The following is an 18,658-nucleotide window of genomic DNA, read 5'->3' as shown; positions in this document are numbered from 1 at the left end:
TCCTGCCTGACGCTTGAGAGCTTGGAAGTCACTATGAATGATAAAAAAATAATTATATGACTTGCAGAAAGCCTTTGTGTGGGAAGGGTGGTATTAGCTATTACATTTAATTATTTAATGTGGAAAATTATTCACACTGTGTAAAGAAGCCCAGAGGAAAGTACGCTGTGGTTCCTTTCTCCAACCCTACCTCTGAGAAGGAAACCAAGCCTGGGAGGGGAAGAGGGATCCCTAGACCCGTGGGGGCTTGGGGTCACCGCTATAGAGGAGGGGGTCTTGCAGGAAGGCCACCAGCAAGGCCAGGAGAGGCAGTCTTCCATGGAGCGCTCCAACAGTCCCCAGCAACCAGCAGGCACTGTTGTCCTCCCAAAGCCCTCAAGGGCTGCACAGTGATTGTTCCTGTTAGGCAGAGAAGGAAGACCTGGCCGGCGGGGGAGGGGAGGTGCTATGGAAACTCACCTGCACAACTCCAGGCACATCTCTGGAAGCGAACACAGGAGCTCAGTGCATTCCCATTTTGTTCACTAAAGTGGATGCAGGTACAGCCTCTCACAACTGCAGGGGGGCCATAAGTGCCCCTTCACTAAGGAGGGCTCAGCCCGGGTTAGGTCAGGAAGGACATAGAGGGGACCGGTCAGATCTGGGTTTAGAGTGCTTTCCCAGCTGGGCCGGAGGAGAGAAGATTCAAGGCAGAGGGCACAGAGCTGTCACAGGTCTGAGTTTAGCCCTGGAGCAGAGTGGTGGGACGGCTCCTCCCGGTTCACCCACTCCCAGGGCTGTCTGCTCTCCACCTTCCCGTCTCCCACGGAGAGCGTCCGTGGTGTTTCCACGGGACGCGTCCATTCAGTGCCCTGGTCCTGGAGGGGACCTTTGCAGAAAGCAGCTCAAGAGCAGCAGGAAGCAGCTACCAGGATCCTGCCACCTACCCCCGTGCACACTGAGGCACAGAAAGAACCTTCTGAGGTCCCCAGAGGGAGCTTAGCCAATAACCCCCGTTTTTATCTCCTCCCAGGGGAGAAGGATGCCAGAGTCAGATCTGTTCAATCTTGTTCAATCCCAGGTACCTAGTGAGTGCTCATTGTGTATTGGTGAGAGAAAGAAATGAAAGAGGGCCTTTTAAATGTTCCTGGGGAGGAAAATCTTAATTAAAAAAAAAATGAAGTAGAAGGTGTCCAGTTCCAAGTGCATATTCCTCTGGCAGCCCCATCACCGCCACCCACCTGGGGCCTTGTCTCCCCAGGGGTGTGGACTCAGGCCCTCACCCTGGCCGGCAGCCTGCTCCTGCCCCTCGTGTCTGCTGTACGCCTGTTCTCAGTGCAGCCTGAGACTCCGGGAGCCCCTGAGTGACCATGTCACAGGGGAGAAACTGACAGTGGAAGACAGAAGCCTCACTCCCACCCAGGCTGCCGGGAGGCTGGAGCAGCTGTGTGCTCTCGTCATGACTTCTCCATTAGATGCCACTAATCTCCATGATTACTATTATGTCTAAATGACATCGTAACGTAATACAATTCCTATTATCTCTGCTTGGTGTCAGTTACCATTGTGTTCCATGAGATTCCATGAGATCTACTCTTGCCCCCTCCACTGAGCTGCCAGCTGCACTCAGCACCTCTTCCTGGTTCATTCCCTCTCCCCCCACATCTTGGTCCCACCACCTGGACCCCAGGAGAGACCAGGGTTTCCAAGGAACTGGACACTGCCTCCCCGGCCACACCAACCGCCTCTGCTTAGCCTCTTGCCTCATGTGCCTTCTCTCAACTCCTTGTTCACTCAAGCAGGGGCTCTTGTTCTCCTTCAGGGAACGCCCCCCCCCCACCACCCCAGGTTGAGGATGAGCTATGGTGGGTCCCTCCCTTGCATTCTAGGCCCTGCCTCTATCAGGTGTCCTGACCCTTCCTCCAGCTTTGTGTGGATTCCCTGCTTTCCCCTGCAATGCCATGCGCCCGCCTCTGGCGCTCTGCATCCTGCCCACCTCCTCTCAAGCTTCCTTCCACTCCTTTCTCCTTCTCCCTGTCTCCCACCATCTGCATGGCTTTTCCTAACTCCTCCTTCCCTCCTTTGCTCTGCTTCTGCCTTCTACCTTTCATGACCTTCCCCAACCCTGCCCTTCTCGCCTTTTGCTTCTTGCATGACTCCTCAGTCCCTTTGGTTCTTTGGCATCTCTGCGTCCTGCCGTTGGCTTTTCCCTCCCTCTGAGACTCCTCCTTCCTGGCCTTTCTCTGTCTCCATTCCAGCACTTCTACCTCTCCTCTCGGCTCAGGCCTCTCACGTTGACACTGAGCCTGGCAACACTATCTGGGGCTCCAGGTCCCTGGAAATAAACACCCCCAGACAGACAGAAAGTCCAGGTCAGCCTCCCCATTGGGGCCAAGCAAGCTTCCTTATCACCTCCTCCGGGTCCTTTTGCTTTACCATCAGAGGTAGATTCTGAAGATGGGCAGGGAGAAAGAGAGAAGAGGACCAAAAAAAAAAAAAAAAAAAAAACCACAAGTGATGGCAGCAAAACAAGTCTTAACCTCAAAATCCCCTCGAACACACAGCGTACTCCCAGGTGCGCGGGTTTTCCTGCAATTCATTCTCACCGCCTACCTGTATTGTCTCTGAGATCACAGAGGAGGCCTCTGGGCTGGGCAGGAGAGGAGCTGAGGACCCAGAATGCAAGGGCAAAGGCACTTGTCTCTAACCTCTCCCCAGGATCAGAGGTGGGACCAGGCCCGCTTGGCAGCCCACTCCTGTCCTCCTGGCCCTCCAGGCAGAAGGAGGGGGACCTGGTTCTCCCCCAGTGGTAAGTGTGGTTTCTCAGAACCTGGCAGTTAACTGTCCACAGGACCCTGCCTCTGACAAAATTTAGCCATGACAACATGCAAACTGTCATCAGTCTCAAAGTAGTACCAGCCAGATTTCCTTCAAGAGTCTCAAGACAGGCACACTACTCACTAGTGACTCAAGATGGATAGAAAAGGCCCTAGATGCTGGCGAAAGGTAAGCTCAGGATTCCAGAACCTTCAACTCTTCCCTCCTTATTCCACACACCTGGGCTTTGCCTGCCCTTCCACTCAGTGTCACCCCCAAATGGAATGTGTGCTTAACTGGGAGAGAGGTAGACAACTCGTGTAAACCCCAACAGTCATCCAGACTCATTTACAGCTTACTTCAGGCCAGGCAAGTGCTTTACATGTGTTGTCTCATGTAATCCCCATTGTAACCCTATAGTTCTCCCATTTTACAGGTGGGGAAACTGAGGCACAAAGAGGTGAAGTTATTTGCTCAAGAGTACCCAGCTTATTAGTGCCAGAAGTAAAATTTGAACTGACAACCCACTTCCAGAGACCGTGCTCTTAATACTGCCTCTTTCAACTTGGAATAGCTTCAATGATGGAGGGGAATCAGGGCACAGAGAATCCAAAAGAGAGGAAAATCCACAATTCCTGTGCATTCAAAACGTATAACATGGGGTATTGTGGCAATTTTCCCTTCTAATAATGATTTGCTAAAGTTACGATCAGTTTTGTCTACATGTTCTCAACCTACTTCAGCCAGTGAGTGGAGGATCGGCAGCACCAAGGAGAATGGATCAGACGGAGGGTCTAAGTAACTGCTGATCATGGTGGGGGGAGGCACTCATCAGCCTGAATGTGTGCACGCAAGAGCGTCCCCAGGAAAGCCAGAGAAGAGGCCCATCTTCTGAATTCATCCCCAGAGGCTGGGAATTTGAAAGGGGGAAAGCCCATTAAATCTGCAGGACTTAAGGATGTCAAGGGAAAGCCCTTTCATCCCCCAAACACCATACCTTCTGGGTGATCAGCCCTGCTTGACTCTGGGGAGCTGGACATTAAGAGGTTTGGTTCACCATTTCAAGGAGGGCAAGGAAAACCCTTTCCCTAATCATGACTTCTACCCTACCATTTGGGACCTCATCACCAGAGGATAGGTGTAACTGACTCTAGGTCAAACTGATTTCATAAGAGAAAAAGCCTATGATTTGTTTCTACCGTCCTTCTTCCATTACATACCCCAAATCTGTATTACCTGTGGTTTCCAGCAAATGAGGTAGGCAAAAACGGGGTGTGTGTGTGTGAGAGAGAGAGAGTGAGCGCACACTAAGCTCTTATACTCCAGAGAGTGCAGGGGAAAAAATATTCTTCCAGGCCCTGCCCACTTAGGGATTTGACAAGGTGTCTAAATGGCGAGCACCTTATTGTGAATGGGATGGGAGGAAGGACCGTTGAGAGTGGGAGGAGGAGGCGGATGGAGGAAACAAAGAGCTGAAGCTGGGTCTGAAACTGTCTTCATGGTCCAGCTTGGAGAATTGATGGCATTGTGGGACAGAGAAAACGGAAAGATGGGCGGATGGGTCAGGGTAAAAATCTGCCTCTTAAAGGGATCCTGCCACCTGCCCCCCCTCAGCATGCTCCCTCACCCCTACATTCCCGCTATGTGCAAATCTCCCCAGGCAGAGTCCAATAAGGCAACAGGTTGGTCTCTGCAGCCAGTGGAGGCCCTAGCACTGGGCCGACCAGGTAGCTTGCCTGGACCAAAAGCCTCACCAGCACAGCCTGGTGAGGGCAAGAGCGAGGCACAAGGCTTTCGTCTTGAGAGAGCCCAACCCGTGGGAGCCTGCCATGGAAGGTTGGGAGAGGCCCATGACCAAGGAGGAGTGGACTAGTGTGTGTTTTCCCTCCATCTGCACATACACAAAAAATTCCCAGAGAAAGGGTGATGAGCGATGCCCAACTGGGAGGTTGGCAGGGTCCCTTTCGGTATCTGCCTTTCCCTGGTGCTCAGCAGTTGACTAACCTGTGTGTTTATCCTGGCCTTTGCCCTACTCTCCTCCTGCCTCCCCTTTTTCTCCTCTCTCAGAGGCGTTGCCGACCAGGCCGGCTTCCCCATTTTGTTTCAGGTCTCTGACGAAGGAGAAGACTCCAACTCAACTTCCTTTCCTGAGCGCTGAGCCTTCCCCCTCCCTGTCTCTCCTCTTGCCCGCACACCCGAGTAACGTTTTGTTACCACATTTTCTAGGCTAGATGCTGAACGTTCCTGGACTCTGCTCTGGCTGCTGTTTCTCTTCTTTCTCTTCCTTGATTCTGCCTCCCCTTCCCTTCTGAAATAGCTCTCCCCACAAAGACAGTCTTCCCATCGAAAGAGACTACCCCAGTATTTTCCAAACTCTAATTTTAAAACGTATGCATATTTGTAGCTCACTTGGAGTCCTTCTTATTTACCTCCCTTCCTTAAAAATCAGCCTTCTCCATCTGCCCTGTGAATAACATCTAAGAACCTGAGAGGGAATTGGTTATTTCCTGCTCATAGCTTGTGACTTAGACGGGAGAGAACAGTCTCCCTCTGCCTCCAGGGCTCTAGTATATTCAGAAATGATTCTGGGAAGTCAACAAGAAAGCCATGATTTCCAGTTGACCCTCACCTGACCCATGCCCTGGCCAACCTCTGCTTCTCCAGAGTCTGGCTGTCCAGAGTCTCCACCGTGGCATTTCTGTTTTCTTTTGGCAGAAATGCCTGGGAACAGAGAGGCCCCTTTCCCTGTGACCTGACCTCCCATACTAAGAATAACAGCCCTAGGACAGCATGTCTTTGCAATCCCTCTGGAAAGAGGGCATGACTGGGAAGTGGGGAAGTTAAGGGAGCTAGATAGAGCCAGGAGGAAATGGAAGAACACAGGCTCTTGGCTCTTGTGAGTAAAAAAATTAAAAGGGAGAGTTGGCAGCCTTCAAACACTAGGGAAAGAAGTCTGGGAAACTCCCAAAGGACCCTCCATGCTTTCATACCCACTCCCCAGCCTCCAGAATCCCATCTCCTGGAAGCCCCAATGAGTGGCTCAGAGAATAGGAAAATGTGCTGGTCTTGCTGAACAAATGTGCTCCAGCCCTGTCTGGTCTCCTTTGCAGAATATTTCCTGAAAAAGTGAAGAAGCAAATGCACTTTTTTAAAGAAGACAAGTAACTTTAGCTAGGTCCTTTTCTTTCTACTCCTGGGGAATATGACTGTCCTGTTCCCAGGGTCACCTGAACTGTGAGCCTATACTCCTGTGTGGCCACAGGGCAGTGTTCTCTAGACTCCCACACCTCTCAGAGAGGCATATGGTCCAGACCCAAGATACCTGTCCACTCTGTGAAGGGTCCACCTTCCCGGGACTCCTGGAATCCTCTAGGAAATCTGGGACAGCCTTTTCCTTGGTCGACCAGTTGTCCAAGACCTCAGAAAAGTACTTCAAAAGCATTTCTTCCTTTCTCCAAATATGGTGGAACACAAGTGAAGTCCAAGTATACAGGGTGAAGTGGTGAAGTTAGGACACAAGTCTTAGCCCCTCAGTGCCATGGCACGACTGCTTCTACTCCCTTCTTGCAAAGTCTATGTCCCCATATCCTCTACCCAGTCTCCCCTATCAATCCAGTTCTCAGATTTGATAATTTCATTCCCTTTGAGTGATATTTGCATGTCATCAGGGACTCTACACCAAACTAGTAGACGTTAGGAAAGAACCTAAGGGAGGTGCATAGTCTATGCCCCCAAAAGCACTGCCTGACATGACTGAGCTGTAAGATTTACCTGGACTCTGTCTCCTTTCAGTTCATAAAACCTCTGCCAGGACAGCACTGTCCCTGGAAACACCAGGGCATGGCCAGTGCTAGAACAGTGGAGACCATTGATTCTAACTGCAAAGAGTCCAGCATAGATAGTATTGTTTTAATGATGCAGTCCTCTCATTATTCCCAAGCTTTAGATGCGTTACCACTGAGCCCAGATGACCTGGCCACCCTTCGGGACCACACTGCTGTGGTTTTCAGGTCTTTGGAATTCCCAGACCATCCCTAGGACCACATCCCACTCACCTTGGGGTGGGGGAGGGGTGTTACACACCTGTGTCCCTCCCTACCTCCAGAATGGCCCTTCTGATGGAGGAGAGCCAGGGGCATAGGAGGCGCTGAGTGGGCATTGAGAAGAGAGTCCATCCGTGTCCCTGCACCACTGTGACTGGCACTGCCTGCCCCCCCCATGCCCACCCCTGCCCCCCACTGTGGGAAGCAGAAAGAGACTTTTTGCAGGAGGGTGGCGTGGTGGGATGGATCTGGAGGAAGGGGGGCCAGGTGACCCAGAGAGGGCGGGGCAGGAGGGTTGGACCAACCGCCTCCCGGCCACCCGCTTCCCTCTTGGGCTCCTGGCCACAATACGGGCGTTCACGACTCCAGCAACAGCACTGAGGTGCCCGGATGGTGATTCTGATGGTGATGTTGCTCTGTTCTTGTCTGTCTAATATTCCTTTTTAATCCCCATCCTGCCTGCCCCTCCCTTATGTAGGGTTACTTTAGTGATCCCTGGAATGTTTTTGACTTCCTCATCGTAATTGGCAGCATAATTGACGTCATTCTCAGTGAAACTAATGTGAGTATGACTCTGCCCTCCCCAGGAAGCCTCCTCCTTCCTCCTCTGCCTCCTCTCTTTCCCCTTTCTCTCACTCTCTCTCTCTACCTCCTTTTATTTGTTTGGTTTTTTAATTTCCTGTTTTTACCCCCCTCCAGTCATGCTTTTTATTGAACCTGCCGTCGTCTGTGGGGGAAAAAAAGTGGGAGCTTCTCCTCCTTTTTTTCTCGCTTGGCCCAGCTCTGCCCCGTGGCGCTGGGCCCAGGGGCCCGGAGCTGAATGGAGGAGGGGCAGGTGAGGGGGGCTGCCCGGCCCCCTCCCCGGGCGGCCTCAGCCCAGTGGATCCTTGGTACTAACCCAGCTTTTGTCAGGCCTCTCCGCCCTGTGAGAACCAGGTTGCCCAGGTTTGAGCCGCCAGAACTGTAGAGTGGTAAGAGAGTATTTAATATGCCCACGTAACCTCTTTCTTTTCTCATTTTTTTTTCTCTTCTCTCCTTTCTTTCATGCTTTTTTTTTTTTTTTTCATTTTTTTCCTCTTCCTTTTTGTTTTGTTTTTCTCCTTTGTTGTTGGTTTTTTTTTTTTTTTTTTCTCTTCTCTCTCTCTCTTTTCCTCGGCTTCTCTGCCCCATGCAGCACTATTTCTGTGATGCATGGAATACATTTGACGCCTTGATTGTTGTGGGTAGCATTGTTGATATAGCAATCACCGAGGTAAACGTAAGTACATGGCGTCCGTCCCTAACTGTCCGTGCCTGCTCTAACACTCATTTGTCTTTTCCCGGGTTCATTTTTTTTTTTTTCTTCATTTTATGTTCTCCTCCCCACCTCCTTATTTTCATTTTGTTCATTTTATTTGTTTGTTCAAATTGGTTTAAAGGATTTTTTTTTTCTCCTTGTCCCTTTATTTTGAATTTTTCTGGTTTTTGTTTTTGTTTTGTTTTGTATTTTTAACTTTTGGAACGAGTTAAACCTCCCTTTTCCTTTTATGTTCTGATTGCTGCCTCTTTTCTCTCTCCCATTCCACTCAGCCTGGCATGACTCACACTGTATAGAAGGAAGCAGCGAGGGGAGCCAGAGAGTGCCAGAATGAGGGGACAGTCACAACTTCTGGGCCACGGCTGAGGCAGGGACCCCAACCTCCCCTGGCCCCCACCTTCACCTTCAAACTGCTCCTTACCCTGTCTTCCCTTCACCCCCATGGCTTCCTGGAAAGGAGCTCTCTCCTGGTGGACCACCGAACCTGAGGCGTCTCTGGGGTGGCCAGAGAACCAGAGCTCTGGGCGGCCCACCTGGAGGTCTTCTCGGGGGCAGGGGCCTTGCCTCCCCACTCTGGAAGCGGCCTCTGGATGAGCAGCTCACTCCCACATGGGGCTACCCAGAGAACGGACTCTCGCACCCACCCCGTTCTCTCCCTGCTCTCCAAGCCCCTCATGACCCCACCCCTGGCTCCCTGGCCTCAGACAGAACCCCAGCGCCTGGCCCAGGGCCTCCTGCCATCTTCTCCCGAGCTGTCTCCTCCTATACAGTTCCTTCCAGTCCCTGCACATGTCTTTTTGTTACCTGGCATGTTGAAACCTTCTCTCTTTATCTATAGGGAGCCCTCTGGCAGTTAGTCTTTAACATGTGTTGTTTAATTTTTTCATTGTTATTATTTTTCCTTAATTAAGAGACTTGGTAATGTTTGCACAAACCTCTGATGCGCTGAACCATTGAATAACAGCACGGAGCAGACGCTGTAGGGTTTTGATCTAAGATGTTTGAATCTACCCTACCAACCGCAACCCCCCCCCCCACTGCATCCTTACCGTCCCCCTGCCAGCTCCCTATTTCTCTCCCAATCAGTTGAACTGACATGTTATCTTATCCGCCTGATTCCCCTGACTGGAAGCCCCTCTGCCCCCCACTTCCAGCACGTGGGCATTGGAAGGAGCCTGTTGCACTTTCCCTCCCTCCCCCTCCCATCGGCCTCTCACACCTGCCCTGCTCACCCTATACCTGCTCACCCTATAGATTTGATGGCCCCTCTGTCTCTGAGATCCCCCTGGGTTGTCTTTGTCTCGTGTGTGTGCGTGCGTGCGTGCGTGCATGTGTATACACACTGTCCCTTGACTTCTCCCAGAAAAACATTAGATCATTAAAAAAAAAAAAAAAGTCTACCTTCCTCCTCATGCTCTGCACCATCCCTCCCCCCAAGGCCCATCCCCCTCACCTCACCAATCTGGGCACCCTCTGAGCCTTACAAGTGTCCGTCAGGTTCTACTGACGGTGCTACAGGGCCAGGAGTCATCCCTGCATTTCTAAAGGTCAATGCTTTTGTGCTTGCTCGGAGCTCCGCCCGTGCACTGCTCTCAACTGAGGGAGCGTGTGGGATGGGGGATAGGGAAGAACAGAGGGTACAGGTCCATACAGGTCCGGACTAGGAGCCCTGTGGCAGGAAGATGCAGAAAGGTGACAGCAAGCTGTTCCCCTCGATACAGTCCCGAGTTTGTGAGGGGGTCTTTTGTGGTTCTCGCCGTTGGCAAGGCCTGTACCACTCAACCTGCCATTTTCTCCCAAACTATTGCTTTTCTTAAGTGAAAAACAAAGCAAAAAGAAAGAAAGTGACCAGGGTATAAGATTTCTACTGAAAGAGTGGCTATGTGGGGTCTCAAGGGGGTATGCAGGGCAAGAAAGGAGGTTGAAGTCATCCTGCAGATCCTTATGTTTGCGTAATGATTTTCTACTTACAATTCACCTGTGCATATGTGTATCTCAGGTAACTCTTACCTGCCCTGTGAATTTAACAGGCAAGAATTATCATCCCCAGCTTGCTGACCCTAAAGATACTGATGGAGAGATTTAAGTGCCTTTCTGAGCCACACAGCTAGATCTCAGACCTCCTGCTATAGCCCATTCACTTTGCCCTTGACCACAGTCCCTGTCTCTTCAGTCCAAGATGCCTGTAACAAACACATACATCTCACATAACCCCCTCAACGGTACTCCCCCCAGCCAGGATTCGATCTGCCCTTAGGTCCTGTCATTTATATTTCCAGTAACCATACAGGTTCTTTTCCCATTTTCAAAGCAAAAAATTATGTACCAGACCGCCTTAGAGTTCTAATAGCTCAAGCCCCTCCAGCCTCCCTCGACCCCTCGCTGGGATACTCCTCACTCCTCCAGGCTGAGGGATTTGTTAAAAGTCATACTGAAGGCTTGTCTGGGGATGAAATGGGGACAGTGCGTGTGCTGGAGGGCAAGAGGAGGTGTCCCAAGACCCACCCCCAGCACAATGATTGGCTTCTGAACCAAGAGAATAACCATAATGTCACCCACATCCCGAAGGCAGTGTGGGAGAGGAAGTCAGAACTTCTTCCCGGAGAAGTTAGCGAAATGGTGAAGACTTGGTTTCCTCATCTGTCAAAGGAATGTGATGATTTTTCCTGCAGTGTGTTTGGAGACCGAAATAACAGCATCTATTTTAAAACTCTGTGGAACTGCAAAGCACTACTCAGTGGGAGAGACTGTGGCTCCCAAGTGTGGCACCCAAGCAAAGGACATTTCTTCCAAAAGCCCTCCTAGAAGAGCTGGGAGGGTCCTTACTTTCCCGGATATGGTTAGACTCTGGAGTGTGGCCGACAGGTTCAGCCAGATGAAAGTAAGCACCGAGTATGTGCCCAACCCAAGTCTCAAGAGGCCCACGCCAAGAGCACAGGCCCGGCGCAACCCTGCCCTCAGGGGCAGCCAGTATGGTGGATGACAAACAAAGGAGCAGTGATGCCTAGTCTCAGAAGCAGGTCCCTCCACCACGTGGCTCTGCCTTCAGGTCACTAGCAGCTTCTGGGTCTAGACGCTCTCTGGTATGAGGAAGTTCACAGTGCCAGGGTGGTTTCCCAGGGTGCTGCTCTAGGCCTTCCCAGAACATTCTAGTTAGACTGTCATCATCACAAGATATCCATTCCCAGACATATGTTCTATTTGGCAGGAACCCACACTTTCAGCGTCAGAGGAATCCATGAGGGCTTTTCACCTGTCACTCATCATCTTTGACTCTTTTAAGACTATAGAAATCAACTCTCGTTTCCCTCACCAAATCCCAAATTTACTCCCAACTGCCCTCAAACTGTCCCCGCAATTTATACTCTTGTCCTCGCAAATGCCTTCTCTTCCCTCCTTGCCTTCACCAGTAGGCTGTGGCACCCCCTCCCTCTCAGGAAACGGGTTCTCCACCCATCCCAGGCCATCCCACTGCATTTACGGTCTCACCTTCTGTGTGTGTCAGGCACTATCTTAGGCACCTAGGATACATCGGTGGCAAAATGAAAGCCCGTTCCTCATGAGCTGGCATTCCAGGGTAGAGGGAAGAAGCAGATGATGAGCCATACATCTAGAAAATAGGAATATCATACAGTGGGCTAAATGATGATCAGTGCTTCAGAAGAAATTATGTCACGTTAGAGGAATCAGAGGTAGCGGGGACAGGGAAGGCAGGTGCAGTGTCCAGTAAGATGGGCTTTCCTGAGGAGGGGACATGGCACGGAGCAAAGGTGTGAAGGCGATGAGGAGCTGCGTGCAGATATCCGGGAGAGGAGCTTCGGGGCAGAAGCAGCCGCCACGGTGGCTGGAGCACACAGAGCAGGGGCCCAGGGAGAGAGGACTGGACAAGGGACAGGATTCTGGCTTTTATACTGAGCAAGAAGGGAAGACACCAGTGCCTTTGAGAAGAGCAGTACCACAGTCTGACGCATTTCTAAAGGACCACCTTTCTGCGTCTAGACGTCAGGGGTGGAAGCTGGAACAGCACTCAGAAGGCAAACGCAGGAACCCAGATGGGAGGCGAGGGGAGCTGGCCACAGAGCAGGAGCACTGGAAGTGGTACCAAATGGTCAGATTCTCAATCTGTTGTGAAAATAGAACAGTATCTCCTGACAGACTGGATGTGGGTGTGGGCAGAAGAGGCATCCAGGATGGCTCGGGGGGCCTCATCCACGAATGTCAGAGATGAGGACATGGAAAGCCAAGGGCAGGAAACAACTCGCTCATTCTCACAGCTTGTTAATAGCAAGGCCAACCAAGAATCTGGCCGCGGACTCCCCATCAGGTGCGTTAGTGTAGGTGATGTAACCAGACATTGTCTATATATATGACAATGGTCGGTGTGGCCAAAGCTGGCTCTAAGGGAGATTAAATCAAGACTGGTGGCCTCAGGCTAAGCTGGGTGGGGTGGGGCAGACTTGATCCTTGACACCTCTTTACACCTCTGTTTCCCTTTGTTGGATCCCTTCTTCTGTTGCTCATGGATCTCCTTCCATGACCCCTTCCCACTTTCAGCACCACCCCCAGCCCCACAACAAAACTCATGCGACCATGGCACCTGTTTCCAATGTACTAATTCTTACTAGGGTGGTAGTGGCTAAGTTAGCTACCCTTCCAAAAAGAAGCGTTGCCCTTAAAGAGAAGGCAGTAATGCTCAACCTAAAGACTGGAGATCTGGGACATCTGGTGTGTCTAATGTAAGACTTTCGGGAACATGACACCTGAGTGAGAGAGTCTCTACTCCCCATCCTCCAGCTGCTCTACAAAGGCAGTTTTCTACTCTGCTTGGAAATAAAGCCGGCCTCTGGAGATTTAGCAGTGTGTCTGACTATGAGCAGTCTAGCTGGCAATGCAGGAGTCATTTCGAAAGCTCCCAGACCTCTGCAAGGCGAGGCAAGTCTTACTGTGTGGGCGACCGACCACAGAGCACTGTGAGGTCAGCTGCGATAAGAAGTCAGGCCTGATAAAGTGGCCTGGTAGACAAGCTTTTCCAAAGCTGTGACATTGAGAAGTGCCCTGCAGGCTTGACCTGAGAGGTCCATGGGAACCTCTCTTTGTCTGGACATCCTGGTTGGGGTTCTTAATTCAGCCTGTGTTGGATCACCTGAGTGGTTAGTTGACCCCATTATGACCCAGCAAGACTCATCTGCCTTCTGCCTCCTTCACTTTCTCTTTTCCTCTAATTTTCTTCCCTTTCCTTCCCTATTCTCATCTTTTCTGTCCACACACAGCCCTCTCCTTTCCCTTAAAATAGAAGAGTGGAAGGAAGCTGTCACAATACTCCCTTGGTTTGGCCAGACAGCCATCTGGGCCTAGCCAGTGTCTGTTGCTTTAGTTCCCACAGGCTAGCAAGCTACTGTCAGTGTGGTTGCCAGAAAGCTGCAAGCAAAGGGACCTAGAAAATTCCATGAGCTGGTAGAGAATATGAGAGATCTATGCCCCAGGTGGGTTCAAAAATGCCCACGAATACCACCAGAAGGTATAGCCTGCACCATTTACTCTTTCTATTTAGTGTGTCTTTTCTTTTAGCCATACTCTTGTTCTATGTCCCCCTTTCTTCTCTATCCTTCTGGGCTTCTCTGTTCTCTCTCTCTCTCTCTCTCTCCCTCTCCCTTTCTCTCTCAAAGAGAGTTCATTGATGTTGTTATTGTTGCTGACAAAGTGATTTCGTTCATTTATTCTTCATGGGTTCCTTCTGTTTGTCATTTGAGTGAAGGATACTGATTGTCCTCGCCAAGGGAAGATAAAACTACCTTGACAATTTCATCACTCTTGTTTAGTATGAATTATTGGCAGGTAATAACACCTGGGGAGCCATCAGGCTCCAGGTGACTAACACAGTGACCCTTGAGGCTAACCATGTGAGTTAGCCACTGGGCAGCTAATAACAGTGGTCACCACTGTCCACCTTCTGCAGTCTAGCCCACAGAGACTGGAGGAGCAAGAGTGAGCCAAGAACCAGCAACCCCCATCCTCTGTACCTCTCCACCAGTTCCCTTGGGGCCAAAGACCTTAAAGGAAGTTCCAAAGAGGCATTTCAACTGTGTGTCTGTAACCACAAAGATTCAAGAAGGGCCCTTTTCCTTCTGACTAGAATTATACTATGGGAAACAGATGCAAGCCAGGAGGTCTCCAACATGGTAGACAGGTGGACAACGGAAAAGAGAGGCTGTTCTTTCCACTGCCTCATCTTTGGGCTCTCTCTCATTTTTCCCCGCCCTTTTCTGTGCAGTGTTTCTGCCTCCCTTGTAATCCCCCTTCTTTCCTTTTCCTTAGAACCCCTCCTCCACAGATCTCCAAAGACCAAAGACCTCCTCCACAGACCAAAATGGAAATTCTATCTAAGAACTGCTTTCAACTACCTATAATTCCTTCCTTTAAGGACTCTGAAGGCCATTGCCTTCTACCCTCAGCTTAAATTTGAAATCTGAAAGCCATTGCCATCTACCCTCATCTTCTGTGTATCCGAGTTGACCTGTGCTTATTTAAGCTTTGCGTGTCCCTAGCAAAGAAGTTCTTCATGCAACTTCAGAGGATTTCCAGTTTTAAAATATATTTTACTTTGGCCTTCTTAAAATTCTCTCCCCTGCTGCCATCTCTGGTGGCTCTAAGATTCAGCATCTCCCACCTCCTCCACATCTATAGGGCCACAGTTTAGTTCCTGATTGGAAGAGGAGATAAAAGGATAATGAAGACCTCCCCATCTTAACCTACATTTGACCTACACTTCCTGACCATGAAGGTGGCGTCAATGTCTCTTGAAGCCCCTGACCCCTGCCTCTCTTCATGTGTACCAGACTGATAATCATCCTCCCAACTTAGATAACTGGACTTTCACTAACAAAACCCCAACCTCTCAGCCTTCCACCATCCCACGACAGTCTTGTAACTGAACCAGACTTCCTGTCTTGCAGATCAAACTGAGATGAGATTAGAGGCAGTGAATGCATAGAATGGAGTTTGGGGAGTAGGGAGGGATGCCAGCTGGACCCAGATCTTCATGTGGTCTAAAATGGAATTTATATTTGATCTACTCCCTAAGTTCTGGACAAGTGTACTTAAAAAAAAAAAAAATCAACAGCTCTGTAGCAGGGCAGCTACTTACATGCTCCTGTGACATTGCTTTTGACCATGTTCCAGAGGAATGTAGAATTTCAGTGACTCTAATATTATGCCCATTGTCTCAATGGCACCAATGGATTGTGCAGACCTGCTCTGTGGGGCTTGTTCATGACCTAGCCAAGAGCCAGCCTTCCCTGCAGGGATTCAGAAGGTAACCTGCATTTAATATCCTAGAAGACAGCTTGGTTGAATATTACAGCCTAGATATCTACTACTTAGCCTTTAATCCCTAGTAATCCTTGCCTCATGGCTATGTGAAAGAAAGAGGAGGGAGGGAAAAAGGAAGGAAGGAAGGAAGGAAGGAAAGGTAAGGTCTCCTTTTTATATGGTTAAGAGCTATTTTCAACAATCTTTTAGTTCACCAGAGACTGTGCAATGTTAACAACTGGGAAAATCCCCTCCTCCATCCCCTCTCTTCATCAGCCTCCGATGCTTCCTGAGTTTCATCCTTCAGTGTCTTATGCATGGTCTAAAGATGGTCCCCAATGAAAAGGAGCAGTGAGGACATTCCAGAAATTAAGACTTCATCCACTGAGTGATAACTTTTAATTTGATCCTGTACTTAATTCAGAAAGACAATTTTCCAGACAATATTTCCTATTAGCTGCCCAATGCCACTCATGTTGTCATTGCCAGTTATACCAAACCTAGGTAATCTGTGTAAGTATAGAGAAGTAAGGTAACTGGGTTATCTTATTCAATCTGCCCCTTAGCCTGTTAGCTGGAACCACTAGCCAGGACTCATTCTGAAAATGTTCCGCCTCTGCCTCACCTTATTTCATTTATGCCAATTACAAAAACAAATTAATTGCCCAATATCTTTAAACCCCTTGGAAACTGCTAGATCATTAGAACAGAAAGATGAAATCATTGACTGCTCAGTGCCTACCAATACTGGGTAGAACACCATAGGAAGACTTGGCCAGAATGTTCAAAGTAGGTAAGCAGCTCTGCTGGCTCCCTCAGTAGTAGTAGTAGTAGTAGTAGTAGTAGTAGTAGTAGTATGGGTTGGGTCCCCAGGCTCAGGGGCATGAGTCTTCAGGGAATCTTTCTGCCCTTCTGCCCCAGGAGAACCACAGATAGGGAAACTATAAGCTACCTCAGGGGGACTGAGAACAAATCTGAGAAAGGGTCACAGGTGAAGGGTGTGAGTACTCTGGGCTACCAGCCATTTCTGAATTTAGTTCAAAAAGTAGAAGCGGCACTAGGTGGTCGTTCAAGACAGGCTACCAGGGAATCCCAGAGAGTGGCAGATAGCACAAACATGGCTCTGGGCTAAAGGTGCAGATGCCCAGACCCAGTGGGTCCATTCTCCCCTTCTGGCTCACCAAGGGATTCCACTTGCTTCCGGGCAGGATACCAGAGACTGGAATGACTGCACAAGAGCATCTAGGAAATGTCCTTAGGGGGTTGGCAGTGTGTCAGAAGACTGTGGCTTCTCTGAGGGCGAGGGCTCTACGTTATGCTTTTTCCTATCGTTTCCCCTTAGAAATCACCCAGTGGTTGCTTTCTGATTTTATTATGAATGGTTAGTTATTTTTGAGATCATGGATCTTATGAACATTGTTCTTCAAATATAAACAGGCCTACATGAGACATTGATAAATACTGCTATAGCAGGTCAAAAGTGCCCTCTGAATAGCATAGCTTAAGGCCCAAGAAAGAAAGTAGTCTGTGACTCTCCAGATTCTCCCAAAGTGAGACTCTTAGGAGAGCTATCATTACCTGCACTGGGAACCCCAAGTAGGAGTCCCAGAGAGCCCCATCCTTCCTCTCTCTACTGCCTTCCTTGCTCCTCTTGATTTCTTAACTCCTACTGCAGAGCCGTATCCTAAGGATTCTCAGTACATCTTATTAAAATACTAAGATATAATCAAGATTATTAGAATACATGAACACAAATGGGTTCTCTAAATTGTCTTTCTGGTCCTGTTCTGGATGGGATCAACCCAGAGGATGGGGAGCTTTGACAGTTTTCAGGATAGATCCAAGAGGAGAGCAACAGGCCAGGCCTGCCAGGAACTCTTCTGATGCCCTGGCATTGCATGTACTATAGATTTGTCTCCGGCTGACCCTCACACTCCCTCCCCTAGTGAAGCTCTAGAAACACAGAATTACTAAGCTTTTAAGATGGGAGGACAAGCACTCAAGCAGCTAGAGATGTTTTCTGTGTGTGGTTGTGTGCATGTGTGTTTCTATGTTCTTTCTCAGCCTGCTAGCCAAATTCTAGTGATTCCACAGCCTCCAGGCCTGTGGACTGACCTGGCAGCTGGTATTCCTCCTGAAGCAGAAACCAAGATATAGAATGTGCTCTCTAAGGGACTGGAGAGGTGTCCCTCCCCTTCTCTTCCTTTGCTTCCCCCTTTATCTCCATTACTCCCGAAAACGGTCATCTTACCAATTTGCTGTAGGGAAGAAAAGGAATTTGCTGAGAAGTTCTTTAACAAATAAGTATTTTCAGTTTGCAAGTCAATGTCTAGTTGTGCACATTTCCATCCTTCAGAACTTCCATTACACGCTTTCCTTGTTTCTACCTCAAAAACAGAAACACAAGAGCAACCATCTGAAAGTGGAGGGTAAAAGCAAAGTCAGGACCTTCTAGAAAGAGTTAACAGCTCAAAATGATCAGGACCAATCAGGAGCTGAGTTCTGAGTGCTGGAGCCCAAAGCATAGGAGAACCTTCCCAGATACAGGCTCAAGGAACGGAGGTGGACGTGGGTTACTCACTAGTGGTCGGTTTCTTCAGCTCCTGCCTCAAAATGAACTCAGCAGTCAGACCCATGAGAACAGCTATTTTGGGTGTTAATAATAACATCCTAAATTATGTGCAGAGCTTTAAACGTAAGAAACATTGTTTCACACTGATGAGCCAGGCTCTCCACACCTATACACTAGTAGCTGAGTGGGGCCATCTCCCTCCTGAACCTGAGCTTGAGGACTAGCCCTGCGACAGAGGGGCGTGAGGACCACCTCTTTGGGGCCTCCTCAGTGTTAACTAAAACTGAGTTTTCCCCTCAAATTCAAGGGCCATTGCCCTTGACCTCCTTTGCTCACAAATATTTGGGCAGGGACATGCACTGGGACGTAAGCAAAGCCTTTCTCCTCCAGCTGGCAATGCTTGGGGTGAGTTAAATTGCAGAAAGTGCAACCCCTCCAAGGTTATCTTAGGACTCATAACTCATTTTAGGGGAAAAAAATAAAACCTACCCCCACAAAATTCAAAAGACCTCCTGTGTAACAAGCGCGTGAATTATTTCATTCGTGGCCAGTGATGGTCTTGAGTAGACAATGCCTTAGGGTCCTCCCTAGACAGGAGACCCATCTGTGCAGAGGCCACACTCACAGTGATGTCTCAGAAGC

General features: G+C 49.5%; 1 protein-coding gene across 42 annotated transcripts in view; it reads left to right on the top strand.

The window, feature by feature from the left end:
• CACNA1C (calcium voltage-gated channel subunit alpha1 C) overlaps window positions 1-18,658 on the top strand; it is a 744,856-nt gene that overhangs the window by 661,195 nt on the left and 65,003 nt on the right. For 17 of the 42 annotated variants that reach the window (XM_059184363.1, XM_059184373.1, XM_059184368.1 and 14 more), the window contains one exon: window positions 8,014-8,097. In XM_059184363.1, coding sequence (XP_059040346.1) covers window positions 8,014-8,097 — 84 coding nt within the window. Of the gene's footprint in view, window positions 1-7,317; window positions 7,402-8,013; window positions 8,098-18,658 lie in introns of all 42 variants that reach the window. The other 25 variants (XM_059184367.1, XM_059184378.1, XM_059184362.1 and 22 more) reach the window with 4 other exon arrangements.

The sequence above is a fragment of the Mustela lutreola genome, chromosome 8 (genome assembly GCF_030435805.1).
Source record: "Mustela lutreola isolate mMusLut2 chromosome 8, mMusLut2.pri, whole genome shotgun sequence".
Classification (NCBI taxonomy): Eukaryota; Metazoa; Chordata; class Mammalia; order Carnivora; family Mustelidae; genus Mustela; species Mustela lutreola.
This window is presented reverse-complemented; position numbering and strand designations above follow the sequence as displayed.